The following is a 21348-nucleotide window of genomic DNA, read 5'->3' as shown; positions in this document are numbered from 1 at the left end:
TAACTTCATAACGCTGGTCTGTCATATAATTAATCTTTTGCTAGGCAGAGAGTCAGTATGGTATAGTGTTTAAGGTGCATCAGGGTAGAAACCCAGCAACTGAGAGTTTTACTCTTGCCTTGGACACCAAACCAACTGGGTGACTTTGGGCCAGTTCCTCTTTCTGAGCCCTAGGAAGGAGGCAGTGGAAAAACATTTCTGGAAATTCTTGCCAAGAAAACTGTGGGGACTTGTCCATGCAATCACCAGGAGTCAACACTGACTTGAAGGCCTGTGGACTCACGCACGCCCCCCCCACCCCCACAAATCACTGGCCAGCAGTGGGTACTACATAAGGGATAAGAGAGTTTAAAGTCTAAAGTAATTGTGTAATAATTGTGTATCTCTCATTCCCCCTAAAGGAAAAAAAAAAGGATGGAAGAATTGGTGAATAAACATAGGAAGGATCCAGAGGTGAAATCTAAATTTTTTCCCTACCGGTTCCATGGGCATGTCTTGGTAGGCGTGGCAGGGGAAGGATACTGCAAAATCTCCATTCCCACCCCACTCCAGGGGAAGGATACTGTAAAATCTCCATTCCCTCCCCACTCTGGGGCCAGCCAGAGATGGCATTTGCCGGTTCTCCAAAGTATTCAAAATTTCCACTACCTGTTCTCTAGAACCTGTCAGAACCTGCTGGATTTCACCCCTGGGAGGATCCATGTAGAAGGAGATAAATTTCTGAATATTTTCACTCTCTCCGCCAGAATTCTTTGGATGGGACAGAGCAACTCTGGAATAAAACTTGAATCCTGAGCCTGGATGAGTCTAAGCATTCTGAAGTGCTACACTCTTGATTTAGCAACTGTTGCTTTAGTAATTCAAGCCAAGGTTTCCAACAGCACATTCCCAAGCAGATATTCCCACCAGTTAAATGACCCAAAGGAGACATGCCTTCTGCGAGGGGCTTGCTAAGGCAAAGGCAGGAATTTTTTAGGACCCAGGGGAATCCACAGCAAATAATATGCCTTCAATATGAGGAGTTTCTGCCCTCTCCGGGCAGGGAATCTCAAGTATCTTGGCAACGGAGCTCCCTCCTCTCTGACAGCTGCTTTCCTAGAACTCTGTTGCCATCTCCGTGCCGTTCACTCTCCCAGTGACATGGACAAGCTTTAAGGCTACACCATGAATGACCAGTACCACCGTGCAGCCAGAGATGGCTATCTGGACCTGCTGAAAGAAGCCACCAAGAAGGACTTAAATTCCCCTGATGAAGATGGCATGACCCCAACCCTGTGGGCTGCCTACCATGGCAACTTGGATGCCTTAAGGCTGATAGTTAGCAGAGGGTAAGTCTGATGTTTTGCACTGTTCTGTTTTTGTTTTCACCCAGGCCTTGGGAGGGAAAGCTTCGTTCGTCCCTTCTTTCTGGGTATCAAATCCACTGAACCTAGCAGGCCACTGAAGTGACAGCAGCTTTCATTTGTACCTGGTGGCAGGTGAGATGCCCTGAGTTCATAGTTGTTCAGGAAGGGCAGGGTTTCAGGATGTGCCCATCTATGAAGTTCTAGACATATTGACGGTATGTGTCTCGAGACACTTGGAAAGCAGAAAAGCTCTGACTTGGATCAGTTCCTTCGATATTTCTCCTCCTCACCCCTGTCCAAACTTTTAACAGCTGAATGTTTTGCTTACATTGGTCTAGAATGGTCTCCAACACATCCATTTTTTTTTTTTTTTGCAATGAACTTCACTTGGATTTTACTGAAAATTCAGATGGGGTGAGCTCCTCAGTACTCTCTTTTGCTGTTCATGGATTGGCTGAAGAAGTGCATATCTTAACTGAGGGGAAGAAACTGTTCTGAGCCTTCATTTTCATTACAGTCTGAAGAAATATTTCATAGGCTGAAAGTCAAGGCTCAGAAGGATTTTAAATAGCATCTATTCTAATCCCCTGCCCAATGCAGGACTCCGTTTAGCATCTTAAGCATCTCCTTTCCAATGTCCATTGAAGGAAGTGGGTTGATTAGGATTGTCAGAGAGTTGGGATCAAAGCCAGTTTGGATATACAGTGCATATCTGAAAGTATTCAGACTCCCTTTGCTTTTGTCAATTTTGTTATGCTGCAGCCTGCTTCTACAGTTGTTGAAATTCATTTTTCCCCTCATTAATCTACACTCAGTACCCCATAAGAGTAAAGTGAAAACAGAATTTTAGAAATGTCTATAAAACAGCTGCACAGCATGATTCTGCCACTACCATGCTTCGCTGTTGGGATAATGTTGTGCTGGTGATGAGCGGTGCCTGGTTTCCTCCAGACATAACATTTAGAATTGAGGCCAAACAGTTCAATCTTGGTTTCATCAGACCTGAGAATCTTGTTCCCCACAGTCTGAGAGTGCTTCAGGTGCTTTTTTGCAAACTCCAAGAGGGCTTCCATGTGTTTTGCACTGAAGAATCATGTCCAATCATTTTAATTTACTACAGGTGGACTCCAATCAAGCTGTAGAAGCATGTCAACAACAATCAACAGAAATGGGAGGCACCTAAGCTAAATTTCATGTGTTCAAGTATTCAGAGAGTCTGAATACTTATGCCAATGAGATATTTCAGTTTTTTCTTTTTAATAAATTTGGACATTTCTAAAATTTTGTTTTCACTTTGTCATTATGGGGTATACTGAGTAAATGAGAAAAAAATGAATTTCAAGAACTATAGAATCAGACTGCAGCATAACGAAATTGACAAAAGTGAAGGTCTGAATACTTTCTGAATGCATTGTATGCATTAATTTTCTTTAATATAATCAGTGTTTATATTAACTATTGAAAAAGTAAAGAAGGGAGGAGAAAAATTCTCTGGAAGGTAACAGAATTATTGGAGCGTCTTCTTAGGTTGTGCTTCTTAAGGTAGGACCCAAAAGCTGAGCTTTACAAGAGGTAAAAGAGCTGGATTACTTATTATGGTATGGGTAGTCCTCGAGTTATAGCCACTTGTTCAGCAACTGAATAAGGGGGATTTATGAACAGTCCGTGAAGTTATGGCCTTTGCAGCATCCCCATGATCATATGATTGTGATCTGGCTGCTTGGCACCTGGCTTGCAATTACAAATCAGAGCAAGACATAGTCTTCAGATGGTTATCCAACATCTCCTTAAAAACTTCCACTGTTGGAGCATTCGCAACTTCTGAAGGCAAGTTGTTCCACTGATTAATTGTTCTAACTGTCAGGAAATTTCTCCTTAGTTCTAAGTTGCTTCTCTCCTTGATTAGTTTCCACCCATTGCTTCTTGTCCTGCCCTCAGGTGCTTTGGAGAACAGTTATAATATCATGACTGATATTATAACACACATGCTTATAAGAAATCGATGTTTCTCCTGACTGCCAAGTATGAAAACTATCTCGGATGTGCAGGCCCTATGTCCCTTGTTTTTCCATTTATATATTTTCTTGTGTTCTTGTATTTCTGAATTTTGCTGGATTCAGGACCCCCCCCCCCCCCCAGTTTTTAAATATGCATGTATTGGACCAAATCAAATAACAGAATTCTCTTTAAGTGTCACAACTGGGTAAACTAGTATTTTTTTTCTTTCTTGCTGGAATTCATATCTCTTGCTTTAAAAACACAGCCAAAAGCCATAGGATGAGGTGGAAACTCAGAAATCCATATAATTCTGCTCTGATGTAAAAGGTATAGACGTTGGTTTCTGCAGAAAGATGCTCTTAGTACACACAAGCTGGAGTAAATATTCCCAGCAAAGAATCTGGCCTGGCTAGTGTTTAATGAACTGAAAAAAACCCCGCTTGCTGTCTGTTGAAGAATACAGTACTAAAAATGCTCCTGCCCTTTTGGTGAAGAATCTTATTAGGAAATGATAGATAGTCCTGATGTTTTAAAATAAGCTTCCATCATTGGTTGTGTTTTATTGGGGGAGAAGAAATATTTACAGGAACTTAATTGAAATAAACAAAGAATTTGCAAGAGAGAGGGAGAAAGATTTACTATCTTAAGAAAAGCCAAAGCATTGAAGTTCAACATCAATCATTGTTCCCCTTTCTAATTAACAACAGTTTCATTTTCTGTGTGGTCAAAGATGAAATTTGAAGAGAATATGACCTGCGATTCAGAGAGCTGTGGGCTCAATTATTCAGAGTGCTTTTGCCCTTTACAGAATTTTTAGGGATTTTTCTGAGTCAAAAACAAGCAGCGAATGTACTATGGGTACGGAGCTAGTGAGAAACCACATGGATCTATCAATCTGGTTTCTTCTTCAAGGCCAGGTCTGCACTTGCACAAACATATTTTGGCAACATCATTTTTCTGCCATAGCTCCCATGATCTTGCTTCTACTTCATCCCCAGCCTATAAGCAAGATGGAGTTAAGTCATCCTTAACTTTAGCATTATTGAAATGTGTTCGCTGGTACTCTGACACCATCCAAGGTCAGCCACCAGATGTGCAAAATATGGCAGGTTTTGCCACCTTTCACCAGTGAGTTGAAGCAAAGTGGTAGAGAGCAGAGATGGGTTTCAGCAGGTTCTGACCAGTTCTGGAGAACCGGTAGCGGAAATTTTGAGTAGTTCGGAGAACCAGTAGTAAAAATTCTGATTGGCCCCACCCCCATCTATTCTCTGCCTCCCAAGTCCCAGCTGATCGGGAAGAAATGGGGATTTTGCAGTAACATTTTTATTTATTTTATTTTATTTTATTTTATTTTATTTCGAATTTATATACCGCACCTTCTCCCGAGGGACTCAGGGCGGTGTACATCCAGCTAAAAACATATAATACAAACATTAAAAACAATTAAAAGGATATATATTAATTTGCCCCCAATTTAAAATGACAAACCAGTTAAAAATATTTTTAAAAAAATGTTATGTTAAGCCAGCCTGGCTTGCTGGAAAAAGAAAGTTTTAAGGGCACGGCGGAAGGCACCGAGGTTTTGGATTCTCCTTATCTCTGGGGGCAGCTGATTCCAGAGGGTAGGTGCCCCCATAGAGAAGGCCCTCCCCCTGGGGGTCACCAGCCTACATTGTTTGGCTGATGGCACCCCGAGGAGGCCCTCTCTGTGGGAGCGCACAGGTCGATGGGAGGTCATCGGTAGCAGCAGGCGGTCTCGAAGATAACTAGGTCCTATGCCATGGAGCACTTTAAAGGTGGTGACCAACACCTTGAAGCACACCCGGAAGACCACTGGGAGCCAGTGCAGCTCACGCAGGAGCGGTGTTATGTGGGAGCGCCAGGCAGCTCATGTAATTACCCGTGCGGCCACATTCTGGACCAGTTGGAGCCTCCGGGTGCTCCTCAAGGGGAGCCCCATGTAGAGAGTGTTGCAGTAGTCCAGGCGCGAGGTGATGAGGGCATGAGTGACTGTGCACAGGGAATCCCGATCAAGAAAGGGCCGCAACTGGCGGATCAGGCGAACCTGACAAAAGGTCCCCCTGGCTACCGCTGTCAGATGTTCCTCTAAAGACAGCTGCGTATCCAGGAGGACACCCAGATTGCGCGCCCTCTCCGCGGGGGCCAAAGACTCGCCCCCGATAGTCAGTGATGGAGTCAACTGACTATATCGGGATGCCGGGAACCACAGCCACTCAGTCTTGGAAGGGTTGAGCTTGAGCCTGTTCCTCCCCATCCAGATCTGCACAGCCTCCAGGCACTGGGACATCACTTCAAGGGCATCATTGGGGTGGCCTGGGGTGGAGATGTACAGCTGGGTGTCATCAGCGTACTGATGGTACTTCACCCCAAAGCCACAGATGATCTCACCCAGCGGCTTCACATAAATGTTGAACAGAAGGGGCGAGAGGACCGACCCCTGAGGCACTCCACAAATGAGAGGCCTCGAGGTCGACCTTTGCCCCCCTGCCAACACGAACTGCGACCGGTCTGAGAGAAAGGAGGAGAACCACTGTAATACCGTGCCCCCCATCCCCAACTCCTCCAACCGGTGCAGCATGATACCATGGTCGATGGTATCAAAAGCCGCTGAGAGATCTAACAAGGCTAGAACAGAGGAGCAACCCCTGTCCCGCGCCCTCCAGAGATCATCTACCAATGCGACCAATACCGTTTCCGTGCTGTGCCCAGGCCTGAAACCTGACTGGAACGGATCTAGATAAGACGTTTCCTCCAGGAATTGTGGAAACTGTCGCGCTCTCAACAACCTTCGCCATTCTCCTAGATTGGGGAGGGAATGGAGATTTTATAGCATCCTTCCCCTGTCACACCCAGCAAGCCATGCCATGCCACGCCCACCATGCCACGCCCACAGAACCGATAGTAAAAAAATTTGAAACCCACCACTGGTATAGAGGATAGGGATTGGGAACAAGGGCAACACATTTCATGCTGGGAGACACCCTTTCAAGAATGGGTGAAGGCCTCAGCTGGTAGCTCTGTTGTTCTGTAGTTTAATCATGGTGGCTCAACTGTATGTTCAGAGCCCTTGCCTTACAGGTAAGAAATAGCATGCAATATTCCTGCCCTACATTACATAACAGATGGATGGTTTGTGTATGTAAAATCCACAGTTGTTTTTCATTCAGCCCATGTACTAGAGGGAGGCAGGATTCTGCCTAGTTCATTAGCTTCACAAAAAGCATCTCTCCTCCTATCGGTGCTCTAATGAGGGGCAAAAGAAGAATTAATGAGATGGCTGGAAAAAGGGAGGTGAGTCAGCATTTGCTGGGCAAGATCTCTGTTCTTCACTGCAGGCCTTTGACAGCCTCTTCAGTGGGGTGTCTGTGATAGGAGATGCCAAAGCTGATGATTAGCGGAGGTCAGCCAGGAAGTGCTTCAAGAGATGACAGAGAAAAGACAGCCTCTTTTATTGGCAACCTCATTCTCTCTCAAATAGAGAGCTCTTCAGCTCCTCTTGAGTTATTCCTGAATGAAAGTTGGGACATTCAGTACTTCAGATATAATCTGTCAAAGGACACAATTTGGAAAGAATATGTATAGGGTTTGATTCTAATTTGCTCTCTTTGTATCTACATAGCAAAATGTAAACAGATCACACATTTCTCCAATTTTCAAAGAAATGGAGTTACACAGCTCTTCACATTCAATCACAAAAGGTACTTTGGAGTGTATATTGGTGAAAATATGGCACTTGTTACAATTTGGAAAGAATATGTACTGGATTTGAATATCATTTGCTCTCTTTCTAGGAGGATGCAAAACTTATGAGGAAATCTATGGTATGTTTATATTGCAGGCAAAGGAAAATTAAATACTGATGGAAGAAACGATTCAAAGGACAAAAGTGATACTGATGTATAGATAATATGTTATATATAGACAATCCAGACATAAGACACACCCTGATACTGATAGGAGTGGGTGTTAATAGATTTGGAGTACAACTTCCTCTGTATAAGAAGGAAAAGGGTGCGACAATGACACCTGAGAATCACAGAAGAATTTGAGTTTTTTTTAGTACTGTGTGGCAATTAAGAAATAAATTGGAGAAAATGCTTTGGGGTTGGTGAGGATATGTACATAACACTGCTTTGCAACTCCTTGAAGCAGCTGCATCTTTTCTCAGGATGACATGACTATCTTTTGCTGCTGCCTGGGAAACAAGATGCCTGTCGTATTATCTTATACATCAGTATCATTTTGTCCTTTCAATCATTTCTTCCCATGGGTGTTTAATTTTCCTTTGCATGCAATATAAACGGACCATGGATTTCACCATAAGTTTATGCATCTTCCTACAAAGAGAGCAAATGATATTCAAATCCAGTACATATTCTTTCCAAATTGTAACAAGTGCCATATTTTCACCAATATACACTCCAAAGTACCTTTTGTGATTGAATGTGAAGAACCGAGTAACCCCATTTCTTTGAAAATTGGAGAAATGTGTGATCTGTTTACATTTTGCTATGTAGATACCATGTATAGAAATAACCATGGCCTAATTTATTGGATTGTATCATATTGTCTGTGGTAAGAAATAACCTTAACATAGTAGCATACACTGTATTGCTATAATACTCTTATTATTTTATTAAACAGATGTTCTCATTGACTGGAATATACAGTAAGCCAGTGTAGTACAGGACTTTCTTACAACAGTATTTTCCCATTGTTTCCCAATACTTGCTGATTCCTTGTTCGGTTTGTTTTGCAATGTAATAATTGCACATAATTATATTTTCTTTAACCTGATGTACTAGTTGAGTCTATTAGAGCTTCTCTAGAAATGAGGATCTGAAATAAGTGGGAAGGTGATCTGAAGGTTGCTTCCTCTACCACTCCCTTAACCATATGGGACTAATTTGCTCTCTGTTTTCTGTATTCCCCTTGCCCACGCATATGGGGTGATGCTAAAATGCTGCATATCATCATACCAGACAGCAATGGAGGTTGTGTAAGTGGACGATACCAACCTTGTCCTAGGTCAGGATGAAAGATATTGTGATCTACCCTGTAACACTGAAACTTGTCCCATTTATGGCCTTGCATTTGAAAATTCTTTGGATGGAAAGAAACCAATAAGCTCTCTCCTTCATCACTCCAAGCCTCAGTTTTTAATTCAGAAGCAAATATTAATTATCTTTCCGCTGAGCTCACTGAAGAGTGATTTCTCCCAAAGATTGAGGGGTGGGTGGGAATTACCACTCTGTCTCAAGGAATAGTTTGGAAACATTTCAAAGAAGCAGAGAAAATCTTTTCATCTCTTCAGATAAGTAAGGTAGTCTTCCTGCTTAGGCACTAGATGTTGAGGTTTTATTAAAGAGTGGCAAATACTTTCATTTTCACTATTTACCTATGTTGCCATTTGGGTTTTCTGGAATAAATGCTACAGTTGTTTGGATAACCCTGAGTGGATTATGAAGCACAAGGTTGGGACATCAATGCACCATAACTCCTGTACTGTCACTCTGATCTGAAATGGTATAGGGCTTCCTGCGTGAGCAGGAGGTTGGACTAGAAAACCTTCAAGGACCCTTCTAACTCTTACTCTGATTCCGATCAATAGGGCCAGTAGCAAGGAATACGGGGGATGGGGGTGGGGGGGGTTATAGTCCCATAAAATAAGGGAGAGAGGTCCTCAGGTATATTACCCCTGCAATATGGAATGGCATTGTATGTGTAATCTTTTTTTATTGCATGATTTTTGACTGCATGTTTTAATAGAGTTAAATAATAAGTAATGCAGATCAGATTATGATCTCAAGAAAGGGACTCTCCAGATGCAGTATGTCTGCAGAAGAGGCACCAGCAGCCCAACACTATCTCTATGTTGTTCTCTTTCAGCAGCTGGAGTCCAAAGGGATTGGCTGTTTCCCCATTTTCTCATCCTTCTCCCAGAGCCCTCTATAGACTTCAGAGTAGCTTCAGAGATAGGGTTACTGTGAAGTCTAGACTAGTCCTACCTAAACTCCTCTGGTTACTTTCTGGTCAATTTGTCAATCTACTGTATAAAAATGCTCAGCTTGAATTTCTCTGCTGATTTAGGCCAGGAGCACCCAGCTATTTATAGGGTACAGTATAATTATATACCCTAACCCTTAGCTCCCTGGGTTTAAATAAGCCTTCCTTCACCTACTCCATAGACATAGATACCATGTTTCCCCAAAAATAAGACCTGGTTTATATTTTTTTGAACCCTGAAATAAGCGCTTGGCCTTATTGCCATGTGCTCAAAGCCCGATTGGGCTTATTATCAGGGGATGTCTTATTTTGGGGAAACAGGGTACTAGTGTATAGCAACCTATGGCCAGGTTTTTAGCTATTGGGAAAAGCATCTAACCATGCCATTACCCCAGATTTTGTGGGAATTTCTACTTAGGAAAAATGATGTCTTTAGGCAGGCAGCTGCTCCTTAGTACTAGCATCAGATATTTTTTTTAACAACAAGTTGGCAAATTCATGCAGCAGATACAGAAGTCAGTAGATGTGATGTTATTGTAATGTTATTGGTTAGCAATTTGTATTCCCTCCACTCACCCCCCTCCCAAATCCTGCCACAGCAGGGATGACAGGATTTTCCTAACTCAAGGAACTGTCATAATTCAAGGTATGGGGCACTGACTGAATGATTGTTTCTCCATTTCCTCCTGGTTGGCCTGTGGGAACATTAATTGGCCCTGGATATTCCCAGCCTATTCTTAGCATTTCCAGACTGGCAAGTTTAAGAATTAATTAGAATTAAGAGGTACCTAAGCAAAATCAGCATCCATACACTATCACTCGAGGCACATGGCACAAATATGCATATGTGTTTCTTTTTATTTAATTTGCATTTATTGCCTACCCCATGACTCTAAGGAACCTCGTAGGATATTTGAGCACACAGGTCCAGAGGTCAGTGCTTATGGTCAAGTAAACAACTTCCCTGTGCTTCACTGATTATGGTAAACTCATTTTCTTCCTCTGCACAGATGACCTCACTTAGTGAGCTAACAGTGATGCATGAATTAAATGGTCATGTGGCTGATAATTTTCCTGCTTAATAATAGTGGATCCCAAATTCAAAAGACTATCGTGACATAATATGTGTAATATGATTTGCTGAAGGCTCCAGAGGAACAATAATTTTTGTTGCCTTTTTTCCCTTTTACAGCGAAGAACAGAACTATAAAGATCAATGCTACCAAAATCAACAAAAGTTGTCTTTTCTTCAAAAGGAGCTTCTATTTTTCACTCTTGCTGTGCTTTCCCGTTTTGTGGTGCTTATTGTGATGCTGTGGGTGCTGGTGTAGGTTACTTTTCCTCCAGAAGTCTGCAACTTCCTTTAACCACCTATGCTTCTGGGGGACAAAATTAACATTGGAAGAATTCCATCATGACTTTCCCTTTGAGAGTTAATTGATGGCTGGAAAATCATGGAGGTTGCAGATTAATGGACGATAATAATCTACAGCAAGTCAGACTGATCTCGCATGCACACTTTAGTAACCTAGTACCTCACTCAGGAAGATTCTATCAAAATGTTCTCCATAAGAGAACTCAAATAAAGAAACATAGAACTAGTCACATGAGAAGAGTTGTATGATGGTATAAACAAATGGTTAACATGACTGTAGAAAGATATAGCTCAAAATGTATAAGGTATATCAAAGTGAAAGCAAATTAATCTGAAAACTGTAAAATAAAGGAAAAATAAGGGAAATAGAAATTAACCACTGATGCGAGAGTTTCTTAAGAGCTAGTCGATAGACTTATCTCATTTTTGTTTTAGTACTGTGTTAATGTATATGTGTTCGTATGTATTTGTGTTTTACGTCTGTTTATGTTAATAAATATTTAAAAATTTAAAAAAAAAAATGTTCTCCATAAGTAGTGGGAAAAACATTTCTTTTCCACCCAACTGAATATGAAGAATTAAAGAAAACACGGACAAGATTTTTTTCAATCCAGCACTATTTGGGATAAATGTGGTACAGTGTATTTATATTTGTAGGAAATATACAAGGGGTTACAATGCAACAGGAAAAGGGAAGAGAGGAGAAAAATGAGCATGATCTGATTCTATTTTTCTTCTTGCACAGAGACATGTATGCTCATTTTAATACACAGGCATTTATTCAGAACATAAAGCCTCGTGTGTCCTGTATCCAAACCTTAGTAGCTCTGGCATTTTCAGTTTCACGGTCTCTTTAACCACATACCATCAATAATTTATTCCTTGCCTGCAATTCATCAAATATTGATATTTTCCCTCAATTTCTCACTACTGATAGGTCAGTATCAAGGCAAGGGAGAGAGGGTGGGCTAAGCAAGGAGCCCAAATGAACTTGTTGCAGGTCCCTCCCAAGTGCTCAGCAGAGAAAGAAACTCTGCTCCTACATTCTGTTTGTTTATTTATTTATTTATTTATTTATTTATTTATTTATTTATTTATTTATTGTTTAAATTTGTATGCTGCCCTTCTCCCAAAGGACTCAGGGCGGTGAACAGCCAAAATTAAAATACATACAATATAAAATTTAAAATAATTTTAAACAGAATTAAATTGAATTGGTTTCCCAAAAATTAAAACCCATTACCCTTAAAATAACCCATTAAAATTTTAAGCCAGCCCAGCTTGCTGAAATAGGAAGGTCTTCAAAGCTCGATGGAAGGCACGGAGGTCCGGGATCAGTTGTATTCCTGGGGGTAGCTCGTTCCAGAGGGCGGGTGCCCCCACAGAGAAGGCTCTCCCCCTGGGGGTCGTCAGTCGACATTGCTTGACCGACGGCACCCTGAGGAGGCCCTCTCTGTGGGAGCGAATTGGCCGGTGGGAGGTTATCGGTGGCAGAAGGTGGTCTCGTAAATAACCGGGACCTAATAACCATGGAGCACTTTAAAGGTGAGAACCAATACCTTGAAGTGCACCCGGAAGACAACCGGAAGCCAGTGCAACTTGCGCAGGCAAGGTGTCACATGGGAGCTCCATGTCGCCCCATAATTACCCGCGTGGCCGCATTCTGGACCAGCTGGAGCTTCCGAGTACTCCTCAAGGGGAGCCCCATGTAGAGAGCAAGTTGTACGACAACTTCACTTCTTTTGGCTCTTTGTTTTCCCCACATTATCAATGACTGAGAAATGTCACGGATGTGTTTCAGATGTCAAGATTTGTGTCGAAATTCATGGCACAGTCTCTTTAGCACTTGTTAACATTGGAAAGGTGCCCAAATATCCACACTAAGAGAGAATCCTATGCCTCCTGTCTTGCCCTAGAAATTTCAAAGACGCTAAGAAGCATTGCAAAAGCCTCATTCTGACTCTACGATTACCATGTTTTTCTCCAAAAGCATCTAAGTTCTTTTTCTCTTCCCCATTTTACCTGCAGAGCAATCTTTTCAGGTAGGCTGGTAGAAAAGTTGTTTAATTTAAGGTTGAAGGAGACCTTGGAGTTACTCTCTCACATTTTAGTGAAAAAGCATAAGATAGGGAATTGGAAATGGGCCAAGTATGTTCCTTAAGCTTCTGAATGAGCAGAATATCAAATAAAATAAATGAAGTACGGTAAATATGAAAGTTGCCAAGTGTTATTTTTGCAGGGCAGAATATATAACTATGAGGCTTGATATGTGTGCTATGTGTGCTCAGTTGTTTATTTAAATGTGAAACGCATACGGTATTTCTCTTTTCTCACATACTGTATTTACTTCTCAGCTTATAAAGCTATGTTACAAATGTTACTGTTGGGCACCACTTAAACAAGTGAGACTTTCCTCCTTCAAAGACTGCTTGAAAAATACTCTTAACAGTTTAACAGCATAAAGATGATAAAGTAGTACCAATGAATAACAATCATGTAAATTATTTGTATTTGTTAGCCTTCTTCAACATGCTCTTCAAATGGGACAAAAACTCAGAATTCCCAGCCAGGATGGCAGTTGGTTAAATATTCTGAGATTTGATCTCCTAATCCACCCAGAAGGCACAAAGTAGGGAAAGGCTAGTAGTCTATGCCAGCCTTCTCCAAACTGGGTGTTCTCCAGAGCTATGGACTTTAACTCCTAGAATTCTCCAGCCATCATAGCTTTTCTTGTTGAGAATGGGAATTCAAGTCCATACACTTGGAAAGTAACCAACTTATGTAAAATTTATTTATGTATTTCTGTAAGTCTAAAAGAATATCTACAAATGAGATTACAAACCTCTTTGAGAACTTACTATCTGTTTCTCACACCATTTTAGGGGCGATCCAGACAAATGTGATATCTGGGGGAACACACCTCTTCATCTGGCAGCAGCCAATGGCCACCTGAATTGCCTCTCCTTCCTAGTGTCTTTTGGGGCCAATATCTGGTGTCTGGACAATGACTACCACACACCACTGGACATGGCAGCCATGAAGGGTCACATGGAGTGTGTGCGTTACTTGGACTCCATTGCTGCTAAGCAAAGCAGCCTCAACCCTAAACTGGTGAGCAAGTTGAAGGACAAAGCCTTTAAGGATGCAGAGAAACGTATTAAGGACTGTGTAAAGATGCAGAAAAAGCACCACGAAAGGATGGAGAAGCGATACAAGAAAGAGATGTCTGACCGTTCAGACACAATGAGTTTCTCCAGCTACTCCAGTAGCACATTGAGCAGGAGACTTCAACACATGTCCATGATGAATTCCTTGCCATACTCTCAGGCCACCATACAGGGCACAGCCAAGGGCAAGGCAAAAATCCAGAAGAAACTAGAGAAAAAGAAACAGGTGGATGGGACATTCAAAATTTATGAGGATGGGAGGAAAAGTGTGAGGTCCTTGTCTGGTTTACAGCTGGGCAACGATGTCATGTTTGTGAAACAAGGCACCTATGTTAGCCCAAAGGAATGGACCCGGCGAAATGTTAGGGATATGTTTCTGTCTGATGAAGATACTGTCTCCCGTGCCATAAGTGATCCAGGTTTGCACCTGGACTCCACCCATTCTGAGGTCAGTACTGATTCTGGCCATGACTCTTTATTCAATCGGCCTGGCCTTGGTACCATGGTTTTCCGGAGGAACTATGTCAGTAGTGGACTATTTGGGATTGGTCAAAGTGATCCCAGTATTTTGGGGGAAGGAAATACAGACAGGTTGAGTGTTAAGCTTCACAGCCACCTTCAACACTCGCCAAGTCTCAACGATAGTATTGGCAGTGCCAACAGCCTGCAGGAGAGGAATCTGGAGGACTTGCCCTGGGATGAAATGGAACTGGGTCTGGATGATGACATTGAACCTGACACTAGCCCTCTGGAGACCTTCCTGGCTTCTCTGAATATGGTTGAGTTTATTTCTATCCTTAAGAAGGAGAAGATAGATCTGGAAGCTCTGATGTTGTGTTCAGACAATGATCTGAAAAGTATCAACGTTCCACTGGGGCCCAGGAAAAAGATTCTGGATGCAGTTCAAAGAAGGAAACAGACTTTGGACAATCCTGATGTTATAGAAGACACGGATCTGTAAGCAATAGAACTACTCAACTTCATACCTTGGGTGCCCTCAGGTCTTCCAACATACGATGAGCATAGACTTAGAAGGGTACTTGTTACACGCACCTCATCTAAGTATGCAGTGTTTTAGTAGATCATGGTGTTAGAAGAAACTCTGCCTAAAACCTGATGGGAATTTGCCAACCTAATTGATAGAATTTGACTGATAAAAAGGCGTCTGTATAAATGTTTCAGTAGCTATGTGATGGATAAATAAGAATAGAGGTGCTCACTATATTAATGTAATGTAATATTCTGCAGCTTTCTCAGTTCTGAATTCTTATTATCCCTAATCAGTATTATCCTATTTTCCCCATTAAACCTATTGGAAATATATTGGTTAGCCTTCTAAATGGGCAATCCTATTGAGCTGAAGAGATGCACTGACTTTTATGGAATCTTTTAGGTGCCTCATAAACGACCAGTTTTGGCAGGGAGACCCACAACACTCTTGCATTCACATAATGGGGAGTGATCTTGAATAACATAACTGAGAACAGATCAGTGGGAAACAAGCCCTGTCAGGAAGTCAAGGCATGGCAGGGGATACAGGAGGAGATTAGAATCTGTCTGTAGCAAGTGGCACTTTAACAGACCTGTTTCAATATGAAGTAGCAATAGTGAGCACAGCAGGCAGGCCTGTTGATGTCCAGTTTCATACGGGCATCAGAGCCAGCACTTATACTGGAGAGAAGTGGCCATCAGTAAGCACATGCCTTTCTGGGGCTGATATGATCATAGTGGGGCACATTTTATGCCTAGCTATTTTTTTTTCCTACCTATTTTTGGTAGTAAATCCCATGCCCCCACCTCTGACCACGTTACTTATTTTATCCGTGTATGATCTCTCTAGGATCTCTCTCATCTCTCTCTCACTTAAATTTATACAGCTGATTCATTATCACTTATTTATTCCTGCATCCTCTTTACCAAGCCTGTCCAAAGCTTTAAACTTATGTATAGAGATCTAAGCAGCTTGGAAATCTAGAGGAATTGCCAACAGGAATGTTTCCAATCTCCACTGAGTAAATCCAATACTGGATACTGGCAATCCAGGAGGTATCAATTAAACTTGCTATTGGCATGATCTCTCTCCTCTTTAAAGCAAATGCCTTTCATAAAAGAATGCTTATTTCACTCTCAGGTTATGTTTTCAAATTGCTATTTTGATACAGCATAGCATCCCTATTATTATAAGGTGTACCAAAAAGTAGGGCTGCCAAGTTACCAGGGCAGCTCTGAAATACAGTTGGTGGAATTAACTATTGATTTTACAATGGTTTCCTCTCCCTGCCATTTTATAGCAATAGCATTTATTTATTTATTTATTTATTTATTTGTTTGTTTGTTTGATTGATTTGATTTGATTTCTATACCGCCCTACTCCCGAAGGACTCAGGGCGGTGCACAGCCAAACAATAAAACACATACATACAAAATTTAAAAGTAGGATAAAATCAAATTAAATAATTTTGGCCCCGACAAATTTAAAACCCCAAACTTTTAAAACCAATTTAAAATTGAATGTATAAAATACTAAAAGATATTTAAAAATTAAAAATCTTTTATAAAAGAGGGAGAAAATTAGGCCAGGCCCGCCTGGTGAAATAGTAAGGTCTTTAAAGCGCGGCGGAAGGTGCGCAGATCCGGGATCCTCCGTATCTCTGGGGGGAGCTCGTTCCAGATAGTAGGTGCCCCCACAGAGAAGGCTCTCCCCCTGGGGGCCGCCAGTCGGCATTGTTTGGCTGACGGCACCTGGAGGAGCCCCTCTCTATCGGAGCGTACCGGCCGGTGGGAGGCTATTGGTGGTAGTAGGCGGTCCCGCAAGTACCCAGGTCCTAAGCCATTTAGACTTATATACCACTTTACAGTGCTTTACAGCCCTCTGCAAGCGGTTTTACAGAGTCAGCCTATTGCCCTCAAACTATCTGGGTCCTCATTTTACCCACCTCAGAAAGATGGAAGGCTGAGTCAACCTTGAGCCGGTGAGATTAGAACTGACAAATTGCAGTCAGCTGGCAGTCAGCAGAAGTAGCCTGCAGTACTGCACTCTAACCCCTGTGCCACCGTGGTTCATTTTATGCTGTTTCATTAGTGATTAGTTTATGTTCGTTAATGCAATAGTAATATCACTGTTCATTAACAAAACCTGTTTTCTCCATTACAGATAGCCATGAAACCCAAGTGAAAACCACTTCTAAGTTGCCAGAAATTATCTCCTAGAGATCCGATCAGTAGGAAACACGAATGCCACAACAAAACGCCTCAATTCTTTCTCAGCTTCCTATTTCTGCTTTACTGTCTGCAGAAGCATGTCTGGTGCTAAAGAGCCTTTTTTTAAGCGTGGGAGGGGAGGAACGCAATTGCATTACACTAAAATATATAATCTACTGGGAGAGCTAATGTGCAAAATAAAGATGATCTAATGAAGATGATTTCTTATTGCATATGTTCTAAGCGCTTAGTAAAATAGTAGAAACTTAGCAGGGTAGAAATTTGGGATGTTTTTGTGGAGTTAAGAGTCACAGGTCTGTGAAAAATAATCAATGAGAAGAGGAACAATTTATGGGAAAGACAACAATTAATGCACACTGGTAATCTTCGACTTATGATGGGTGGGATTCAACGTGGTTCCAACAACTGCCCCCATCATGTGACCTTGTTTAAGATGCTCGGTAACCAGCCTGCTTTTACAGCTGTTTGCAGCATCCTGTGATCACGTGACTGCAAATTACAACAAAAACATGATTCATGACATTTTTGCTGAAAATTGGCATTTACTTCCGGTTTTTGGCAAAAATGCCCCACAACAAACAATGGCTTCTCTTAATGATCACTCCAAAAAAAAAAAAAAAACAAAAAAAAACCATCAGAAAGTCAGGTCAATCACATGATAATTCCCTTTATAACCATCCTGATTTGCTATTTTATATTCAGCAAGATCCTCAGTCTGCCTGGCCCTTTTCTCAATAAAAGATCAGCCAAGAAAAATAATAATGTCTTGTATTTTAAAGTGCCATGCAAAAAGAAACATTTTGATTTGCGTCAAACAGAAAGCAAGATTGTCATCAATCTAATACTTTATTCCCTGGGAGGATGCCCTAAATTGGTGCCATCTTGTCCTCTCTCTTAGACGTGGGCATTGTCTTCCCACAGTGATGGCACTTGGAGAAGGACATCTCTGAAGCTCTTCCAGTGCAACCAGCACAATACAGAAATAATTAGTCCCCAGTTTACATCTGTTTGCCAAGTTCAAAGGTTGCCAAAACTAATTCTTAATAATTACTATGCACACCCTGGAATCTTTGATATAGATATAGATTATTGACAAAGATGATACTGCTTCATGCCAACTATCTAAACTGACTATCTAAATTTATAAACTAACTACTGGTATCTAAAATTATGAACTGGTTTTTAATACATTTCTCCTAAGAGAGAATTTCTCTCTTAGAAATTGCTTAAGGTGAAATGTATTCATCTTTTGGGTGATTAGGCATTGTTAATGCTAAAGTGCATTGGCACCAGGAGTATCTGCTATGCTGGCTCTATTTTGAATGGGACCTTCAGTAGATCTTGTACAAGTTGTGTATTCTGTTGTGTATATAAGACATGGTTGTCTAATTTTTGGCTTGCCTTGGATGCATTGAACAAAGAGGAATTGTCTTGATCCATGTGTAAAATATACAATCTAGTTAATGTATATAAATAACCAACTTCCTTTTTTAAAATATTTTTTATTTTCTTGTGGGGTCTCATGCGGCCTGTGGATCACGAGTTGGACATGCCTGATGTAAGATCTACCTAAGCCCTCACCCTTCTTAACTCTTATGCAAGATGTCATTCTGGAAGACATGATGACGTAGGGGTGCTACATTAATAGCAAACAGATAGGAGCCCTGCCCATTTGCCAAAGTCATTTCTTTCAACCACCTACACACCCAAGCAGGCAGGAATTTCTTCTGTGTTTATGAACAATAGTTTTGGGAACATGCTACAGTACAGACATATAGCATGAGAATATACTGTATGCCACCCATCTTTCAGGGGAGGGGAGGGTGGCATGTTGCCCAGATATAATCCCTTTTAACTAATCCCTTTAACCTCACCCATTATGAAGAAACAATGAGTGGCCATTCATCCGTGTGTGTCTTTGCAAACAATTATAGTTTAGCTATGAGCATATGTATAGGAAATACATAATAGGTAGCTAATAATACTTGTCACATTCAGAGTTTATGATTTTATTTGTCTATGCACACTTCACCAAATGTATCAAATAGTGTATATGTGTGTGTATCAGAGGTGGGTTTCAGCAGGTTCTGACCAGTTCTGGAGAACTGGAAATTTTGAGTAGTTCAGAGAACCGGTAGTAAAAATTCTGACTGGCCCCGCCCCCATCTATTCTTTGCCTCTCAAGTCCCAGCTGATTGGAAGGAAATGGGGATTTTGCAGTAACCTTCCCCTGGAGTGGAATGGGAATGGAGATTTTATAGTAACCTTCCCCTGCCACGTCCACCAAGCCGTGTCCACCAAGCTATGCCACGCCCACCAAGCTACACCCACAGAACCGGTAGTAAAAAAATTTGAAACCCACCACTGGTGTGTATGTGTGTGTGTCTCTCTCTGTGTGAACTGATTCAATTTCTTCGTTGCTAGTTATTACCTTAATATCACCATGCAATCCATTTTTTTTCACTTTCTACCTTGAGTTTTAAGATAAGAACTTCTATATCTTACTATTTTCTGCCAGTGGAGTGGTGCAATCTTAAACTTAATGATTCTGCTCCCTGTTTTTATTTCAATTGCCAATTATTCTAAATTGTCTCTATGTATAACTGAATAGAAAAATGCTAAAATACAGTCCTGCAATACACTTTTCCCAGTCTTGAACTCATCTGTATCTCCATAAGATGTTTGACAGTGGATTAATTTAAGTGTTCCGGAATGTACAGTTCCCTTGGGTATTTCCATAATATTGTCATGTTCAGTGCAGTTTAAAACTTTGCTATGGCATATAAAATTTGAATATGGTTATTCCACAGTCCAGTGAATATTTGCAAGGCGCTTTGTCTTTCTCTTCTAAAACCAGTCTGTATTGTACGTCAAGCAAGTTCTTTTTCCAATTGTTATATGAGGTTCAACCAAATTTTGCTGGCACATGAATCAGAGTTATAGAGCCATATTTAGAGTAGTCATTCTTCTTTTTGAATGGGATAAACCCTGATCTTTCTCAGTCTTTTAGCCATTCATTGGTCTCCCATGTTTTTTGACACAGCTTTAAAATTGTTGTTCTGATGGTCCAGAGGATTTTCCTTTGGGCAGTTGTTTCAGTGCTACCTCCTTTTCTAATATATCTAGTATAGATATATCTAATATATCTATAATATACTGTATCTTCAGATTTCTATTTGTTACATGGTTGTTTGTTTGTTTTTAGAAAAGACTAGTTGTTTACAACTCCTCAGTGTCCTCCTGCCATCTGTGTTTGCTTCTGATCATTCCTTCCTTTCCCATCTCTGTTGCTATCGGTCCTTTGCATGCAGTGAATAGTTTATGGGTTTCCCTGATGAAGACAAAAAGACTTCTAGCGTGCTCTTTTCAGTTCCTTTCCTCCTTTTCTTTACAATGCTCCTTCTATAATTTTGTCATTTTAAAATTTATAATTGAAATTCTGCATTTAGCTAGCTTGTTTCATTTCTGTCACCAAGACTTACCCTTCCTTTTCTGCTCAAGAGTTTGGATGGTTCTTCTGATAGCCATTTGATTATTTGTATGCATATTTATTTTTTTGCACAAGCCATGGCTCTGGTCTCTTTTGCTGATCATGTTTTTCATTTCTTTCCATAGTTCATCCAAATATTTTCTAGGGAAATTTAAATAAGTTGAATATGTTCTTCACTAGGATTGCATGTGGAGCTGAAATTTTGTCAATATTGTATTTCCTTGGAGAAATGTTCTTTTTTGATGTTGCAGAACAGATTTTGGCTAGTTTGGTTGTTGTACAGTCCATTTGGAGATGCCATATCTACAAATGTCTTTTAGGACAAATAAACCCTGCATTGGCGGTCCTGATTTTCTTGACAGAACTGCAACAAGCTTTCTTCTAAATCAAATCTATCAATTATTTTTGCTTCTTCTTTGTCTCCAATTTTGCCCCTGAAACCTTCCATGATGGCTTTTAGATTTTTTGGGGTGATTGTTGTAACCCTTTTTAGATGGTGATCTAAAAGAGTTTCATTCCTCCTTCAGATGGATCTGTGGTTGGTGCATATATTAGAAGAATTGTGATATTCAGAGGTTGAACTTGGATTTGAATAGTCATTATTCTGTCATAACAGCAGTTTCACCTGATTTGCTGGCTTTCTTGTCTGTAACCAGTGGTAGTCCATTCTTTCTGATGTTGTCCTAGCCATATTGTCAACACATCTGATTGAAAGTAGCCATC

General features: G+C 41.0%; 2 protein-coding genes across 2 annotated transcripts in view; one reads left to right on the top strand and one right to left on the bottom strand.

The window, feature by feature from the left end:
• Window positions 1-21348, bottom strand: part of OTOP2 (otopetrin 2) — a 61060-nt gene that overhangs the window by 16713 nt on the left and 22999 nt on the right. The gene's annotated exons all lie outside the window — the stretch shown is intronic.
• Window positions 921-15114, top strand: USH1G (USH1 protein network component sans). Its single transcript, XM_060688246.2, has 2 exons — window positions 921-1328; window positions 13629-15114. The coding sequence occupies exons 1-2, from the start codon at window positions 1165-1167 to the stop codon at window positions 14872-14874; spliced, it is 1410 nt and encodes a 469-aa protein (XP_060544229.2). The 5' UTR covers window positions 921-1164; the 3' UTR covers window positions 14875-15114.

This window comes from Pantherophis guttatus, chromosome 2 (assembly GCF_059756535.1).
Source record: "Pantherophis guttatus breed Tessera chromosome 2, ASM5975653v1, whole genome shotgun sequence".
In the NCBI taxonomy this organism is placed as follows: domain Eukaryota; kingdom Metazoa; phylum Chordata; class Lepidosauria; order Squamata; family Colubridae; genus Pantherophis; species Pantherophis guttatus.
This window is presented reverse-complemented; position numbering and strand designations above follow the sequence as displayed.

What these genes read in the sequence shown, in the direction of transcription:
- USH1G (XM_060688246.2), top strand. Translation starts at nt 1,165, where the DNA reads ATGAATGACCAGTACCACCGTGCAGCCAGAGATGGCTATCTGGACCTG. An exon ending in AGGCTGATAGTTAGCAGAGG is followed by an intron (nt 1,329 to 13,628) that starts GTAAGTCTGATG and finishes ACACCATTTTAG; the next exon opens with GGGCGATCCAGACAAATGTG.